The sequence below is a fragment of the Sinocyclocheilus anshuiensis genome, unplaced genomic scaffold (genome assembly GCF_001515605.1).
Source record: "Sinocyclocheilus anshuiensis isolate Anshui unplaced genomic scaffold, SAMN03320099.WGS_v1.1 scaffold1162, whole genome shotgun sequence".
In the NCBI taxonomy this organism is placed as follows: domain Eukaryota; kingdom Metazoa; phylum Chordata; class Actinopteri; order Cypriniformes; family Cyprinidae; genus Sinocyclocheilus; species Sinocyclocheilus anshuiensis.
The window spans coordinates 1,091,093-1,098,189 of NW_015540875.1; the positions used below are offsets into that span (position 1 = coordinate 1,091,093).

A 7,097-nucleotide genomic window follows, 5' to 3' on the forward strand; every position below is an offset into this window, starting at 1 on the left:
TTTTTAACAAAGATTAATAACTTCTGTAGCAAATGTAGCTATTGCTCATTGTGAATGTTAATGCATTAACTAAGGTTAACTAATGAGGTCTTATTGTAAAGTGATACCTATTGGTCTTTATAGTTCTTTTGCACTTTAATCTGTGTAAAACTTTTAACTTTATACATTTTTTTGTATTGCTTTATTGCATTTAAATGATCAGTTATTTTTGTTATAAGAAAAAAGTTATTAAACCTGTTATACTGTATTATGACAGCACTTTTTCAAAACTAAATTGCAATATCGTGATAATACCGCATACCGTGATAAAAGCATTAGCAAATTAATCGCAACATGAATATTTGATACCGGCATATCCCTAATACATATATACATATACATACATATATATACATATACAAACATACATACATATACATACACACACACATAATAATAATAATAATAATAATAATAATAAAATATAATAAAATGTAAGCATTACATTTATTTAGCAGAATCTTTTAAGCAGCTTACAAATGATGATGATTAATTATTATTATTAAATACAATTATTATAAAGCATCAATAATAATAATAAACAATAATAACAATTGGATTCTATAATAAATTAAATATTATTATTCAATAATAATAATATAAATAAATGAATTGTATATTAAATGTTTTGTAACTGCATGCAATTTATTTGTAAATTCATTTTGTAATCTGAATTTATTGCATAATTGGAATGCAACACAAACTGAGTTGTTTTTATGATTGTTCATTCTTCCTCAGAATTAACAATCATTAGCATCTATAATTGCATAAAGACTCTTCAAAAAAAATCATTGTAATGTATATGAAATCGATTTAAAAAAAATGCCTCACACCAAACAGGATAAACCAGTCATGTTTCTCATTCATAGCTGTCAAATTGGGCATCGCAATTTCCTGTAAAACACTTTTAAATGCATTTAAATGTAGCTTTTCAGCGAGTAGGTGATCTAATAGATTTCACCATTTTCAAAACGTACATTTATCCGTCACTGCACTTCTTCTGCGAGCGATACCGGTTTGTTATCTCAGAGGTCAAAGCGAGTGAAGCCGTGCGAAATCAAGCGGTTTTTCATTTCCAAGAAAAGTGACACACACACACACACACACACACACACACACACACAGTAGCTGCGACCATCAGGCCTGTTATTTAAACGCACGTTTCCTTCGACAGTCAGCTACAACAGGAAACCATACATCATCAAAACATCAACCTTGAGTAGTGGCTCGCTATTTGTGGCTGTTTAAGCCGCACTATATCACTGAAAAGCAACAATAAGAGTAAGCTGTTCAGAAGATATATTGATTTATGACACCAAATTGGCTTATGTCATAAAAGTAATTGCTGTGCATGCATAAATGTCAATATGTAACTGTAGTACACCTACTATTTAAATTTAGGCTTGGGAATAAAGATAAGATTTTTACAAATATTTTATATAATATTAATAAAAAATAATATACAAATTATTTAATAAATTACATAATTTCCTTAAATATTATTATGATTATTATTATAGCAAAATAAATACAAATTATATATTGTAATATAAACTATAAAAAAATAATAATTTTTAATGTTTTTTAATAATAATAATAACAATAAATAATAATAGTATACATTTATTTGTATGTTCTTGATAAAATCTGAATTTATTGCATAATCTGAAAATTTTAATTGTTTTTAACTTTGTTCATTATTTCTTCCACAGAATTAACAAACGTTAGCATCCATAATTTCATAAAGACTCCCCTTTTCACAGAAAAAAACCCAACAGCATGTGGGTTTGGATTTGGAACGACATGAGGGTTAGTGAATAATTCTCATTTTTGGGTTTACTATTCCTTTAACAAACAAACCACAATCATTTAGCCGAATCGGAGTCGATTCCCGTTGGTAGTAAAAACGCACAAGCTAATTGTTTTCATTTGGAGGCCCAAAACATCAACACAGTTTTCTTTCATGAACAAACACTTTTGATGTTGACGTCTAAACCCTGAGGGTTCTCGAATTGTGCAACATCAAGCACAGCCAAAAACCATCCTCAGCCCAGATCGGCCTGCTTGGATCTTGATATGCACTCGAAAGCAGACGGAACAGTCCAGGCAAAGCTTTGCTCAACTGATTGCATAATGCCATCATCGTACTGCAGTCAGGCCTTCAGAGAATCTACAGTGTTGCCAGCGAGGCCCATTCACAGAATTAATGTCAAACAGCATGTAGAGAACAACAGAAATGCAGTGAAGCAAACTTCAGCGTGCTCTGATCATCTGCAAACAAATGTAGTGTTCATACGTCCTTCAGAGCGACTGCACAGATCCCTCCGGTGTAAAAGCTTCCAAACATGTTATTTTGTTTGCAAGTTGAAAGCTTTGACACTGAGAGGTTTTTACACTTTTCTTATAACACGGACCAGTGCATCTCGACTGATGGGCTGCGGGGGTCTTTTCTTACAGGGTTGGTTGGTTCGTACTTTAATGCCATGCCAGATTCCCTGGCTATTTTCATTGCAAGTAACAAGCTGAAATAGTACAAAAGAGCAATTTAAAAACCTATATCAGGTTTTTAAAGTTTGCTTTGGATGGACAGTCTAAAATGAATTCAGGGTTGACTGTTTGCAGAGTAATAGATCTTCCTAAGAGAACTTAAACCAGCACAATTTAATAACATTTTTCTTTTCTAACAAGGAAAACTAACCATATAGGCTAATCATGCAAAGTTAGGCTAGTGAAATACATAAACTTGTCAACTACTAAAAAGGAAGAAAAACAACTAACAAAAGCCATGGCGTCGAATCCATCACTTGGTAGAAATGAGCCAAATCATAGCAATGCCAAGATGGACAGGTTGTGTGACATTTACATTTATGATTCTGCAGACAAAAGAGGAACAAAACCAAACTAATTTAATATGGGTTCATCTTAGTAATGTAGATGTTGTTCCTTCAGTGTTTCATTTTAATTTGTTTATATGATAAACAATTTTGCTGCTGTTGGTTCACTACTTAATGCTAAGTCAAGACACCTTTATTTATAAATTATATTAAATTACATTTATTCATTTGGCAGATGCTTTTATCCAAAGTGACTTACAGTTGAGGAACACAACAAGCAATTTACATTTACATTTAGTCATTTAGCAGATGCTTTCATATTAAATAACAACAACGGTTGAATCCAAAGCGACTTAGAAAAAAGGAACAAAACCATTAACAAAACCAGACGACATTGAATACTGGTTCACGTTAATAACTTTAGATATAGTTAAGGATTAATTTCGGTTGCTTAATTGTGTGTGAAAAACAATTTTGGTGCTGCTGGGTCAATCTCAAGTCAAATCAAGTCAGCTATATAACAATACAGATTGTTTCAAAAAAGCTTCAGAGTAAAATAACAGAAGCAATGCAAACTTCATCAAAGCCAAATTCTGCTGTAAAGCAGCACCAACAAGACATTAGTGTCAATAAATTTCCAATAACGTCCAAAACACCAATTTGTGCACCACTAAAGCAGATCTGTTAAAAAAGCAAACAGCCAGAGCGTTACCTCTTGGCACTGGTGGAGAGTTTGGCCGCGGTTTTACTGGAGATCTTGGTCTCCTTCTTCTTGGGCGCAACCAGATCACGCTCCTGCTGAGGAGGTGCCGTCTCCCGCTGCTCGATATCTGAACTCCCTCCGCTTGTGCTGGGGCTATCATCTGGTCTCTGCACCTCACTAGACATCTTGGCCCTGGAAAAACAACAGAATTGCTTAAAGAATGAACCAATTTATTATCTGTGTAAAAGATTAAACGGTCATTTAATTCAATGCAAAAAATGGTTTTACAAATTATTTTCATTCTGTTTTTGTTTCATGAATCAGGCCTAATCATTTTACAGTCAACAAGAAATAAAAATGTACTTTAATGCACTATTATTATCTTATTGCACATATTATTTCAATAACAATAATATGTTAAGCATTTTTACTTTTCACATTTCTCAATGGATTAAATCTTTTTTTCCCTCATTGTATTTTCATTTTTGCACATAAGTGTCCAATTATGAAGTTGAAGGTCTTACAAACAGCATTATACACAGACTTGCGTCCCTTTAGCTAGATTAAGACAGTCATCAATCATAACGTGGCCCCACGTTTCATTCAGGAGGAATTCAAGCAGGCATTTCCTGTACGGTCACAGGAAGTAGACTGAAATGAAATAATACCCTACAATTTTTTCCCAGACATTTGATCACCGTCAAATCATGATTTAGATGTTTATCTGATCTGCGAGGGTGCTGCTGCACTTTCTCAAATGACGAGCAGAAATTCTTTCTGATGTTATCAGAAGATGCGGCGTCGAGGAAAACCCTCTGATCACAGGCTTTAAAAGCCACACGAGTCCAGCTAATAAATACCTATGGAACCTGTGCTCTCAGCTCAGCATTTAAACCAAGATAAAAGATGCATGATGTTGAGAGAGCACCAATGCATACTGAGAAAAGAGACCTCACTTTAAAGTTGCCCAAGTCTGGGTGTTCACGGGATGAAGTCTGCATTAGGTCACCTCTTTTTCAGATCCAAGTCGTAAATGATCACAGATGCACTAACAGGAAGGTATTAACACTTCAGAGGGTGGATTTTACGGGTCAACTCGTTTTGTGATAATGTGGGAAATGAGTCATAAAACATTTCAATTGCAGCGCACATGCAGTCATGCCAGTGAGTTAATGGCTCCGAGTCCAAATACAGTCGGTGTGCTTCATTTTTTTTTTTAGACACAATACTGTCAGTTTATGGTCCTGCTTGAGTTATTTCCCTTCAAATAGAGCGTGCTTCATTCCAGTCACTGATAAATCACATCAATGTGTGAGTCTCGGGTTCTGTTTAGCGACCTTTAGTCCCTCGTTCACTCATTCAGAGGTAATGTATCTTGATGCTTAAGATCTGGACTGAAATTAAAAGGCTAAACCTCTCGCGCCCCACACAAACTTGACCGTTGAGCAAGAAAAGCAATTCAGCCCTTTAATATACACACTGTAAAGTAGAATAAGAACGATCCTTTTTCGTGAATCATACCATTATGACCTTGGTTGTAGAGGTCTCATTCCTATTTGTTTTCCTCTGTTTTTTTTTAAGTTTAACATTTTTAAGTTTCACACACACACTCTCTCTATATATATACACACACACACACACACACACACACACACACACAAAAATACAAATATATACACAAAACAAGTGTGTGTATATATTTTATACATATACAGTAGGATATATAGGCCTATATATATTGGTGCTGTCAAATGATTAATTGCGATTAATCACATACAAAATAAAAGTTTTTGTTTGTATAATATGCGTGTTCTGTGTATATTTATTATGCATATGTTAGTACACACACATACAGTATATATATTTTCTAAATATTTACATGTATACTATTTACATGTTTATGTTTATATTCATAAAATTTATATTATAAAAAAATATATTTAGCATATAAATAACACATTTTTATGAAATATATACTTGCATGTGTGTGTATTTATATATACACATAATAAATATAAACAGCATACATACATATATTATGTAAACAAAAACTTTTATTTTGGATGCGATTAATCGTCTGACAGCACTAATATACATATATAAAATGTGTATTTTTACATATTCGCTGTGAATAAACAATCCAGTAACGCAACCCGGTAATACAACAGTACATAAGGCTATGTACTATATTAGGTCCACAAAATTAACTTTTTTAACCATAATATGCATAATTCTACAGAACAAAATCTGCACCCATAAAGGTACCAAATTATGCACCTTTTTAGGGAACATTTGAATCCCAAAGTACACATTCACTGTAAAGGCGCAATTGTAGTACAGTATAGTGATTATTTGGGTAGTGTAATGAGTAATAAGGGTACCATTTTAGGTCCACAAACGTAACGTTTAGGAGTGTAGCCTATATTTGACCACAGAATAATAAAAATGCACTCAACACGACACCCCAAAAGGGTGTCACCACAATATTAAGGATTTCCTCCATTTGAAGCACACAGAGGTGCTGACTGGCAGTATATATCTAGTGTATACTACAACGTGAAGGGCATTGTAGGAAATCACTGAAGCACCTGGCTGTCAGACTGCGCCGCAAACGCAGAAACCCTGCCGCTGCAGCAGCTGCGTGCGCGATGCGCGATATAGAGGAGCGTCTATTTATGCGGGAGGCCGCGAGCGCTTCGCGATCCCGCACAAAATACGCGGATCAAACGCGCCCGTCGAGCCCCATCGAGCTTCCGCCGCGATATATTCCCAACGCGGGGGACACCACGCGACGATTCGCCCCTGATGACCACGATGAGCGACTGGCACGGCACAAAGGAGAAGGCTAGTCCCGCACATCCCCGCACACTGAGGGGCAAAAACAAGCACTTTCGCGGGACATTTAGCGACTTTTCACGCGAGGGTATTTACCTGGCGAGCGGCCGTCGATGTGGAGTCCCGGTTCGCTTTTCCTGGATGATACCGTGTAGTCGGAGTCGGGCCGTCCGCTCGTTCTCGTCGCGTCGCTATTTAACTGAAGGTAGCAGAAAAAAAGGGATTACAGAAACTGAAGCAGCTGGACCGCCTCTACGCGCGCTCCCGCTTCGGCAGTGCACGCGCTCGCGCTCGCCTCCGTGTGCGAGCGTCAAATTGTTTCGCTGCGCGTGAGAGGACAGCTTTGTGTAACGTTTCCTCACATATGCAGTGTTGGGGAAAGTTACTTTTAAAAGTAATGCATTACAATATTGCGTTACTCCATAAAAAAGTAACTAATTATGTTACTTAGTTACTTTTTATGGAAAGTAATGCGTTACGTTACTTTTTCGTTACTTTTTAAATCTGGACAGGGCTTGCTTGTTTGTTTTTAAAATAAAAAAGTTCTATTTTTGGCAAATATAAAAGCCTTTTCACACCAAAAGTGAAATGAATAAGCCTCAGGCTGAAGGGAAAGTAAATTTGCGTCCGTACAGTAGAATGCAGAAGAAATTTCAACACACTTCAGCAATAAAAAAAGACACACA

General features: G+C 35.6%; 1 protein-coding gene across 1 annotated transcript in view; it reads right to left on the reverse strand.

Annotated features, from left to right (window-relative positions):
- The window catches only part of LOC107688202 (ubiquitin-conjugating enzyme E2 E2), a 31,196-nt gene extending 24,503 nt beyond the window's left edge, over window positions 1-6,693 (reverse strand). Inside the window, exons 1-2 of the mRNA XM_016485805.1 lie at window positions 6,508-6,693; window positions 3,586-3,768 (exon numbers count right to left, since the gene is read on the reverse strand). Coding sequence (XP_016341291.1) covers window positions 3,586-3,761 — 176 coding nt within the window. The 5' untranslated portion in view covers window positions 3,762-3,768; window positions 6,508-6,693. The remainder of the gene's footprint in view (window positions 1-3,585; window positions 3,769-6,507) is intronic.
- Between the last annotated feature and the right edge of the window lie 404 nt (window positions 6,694-7,097).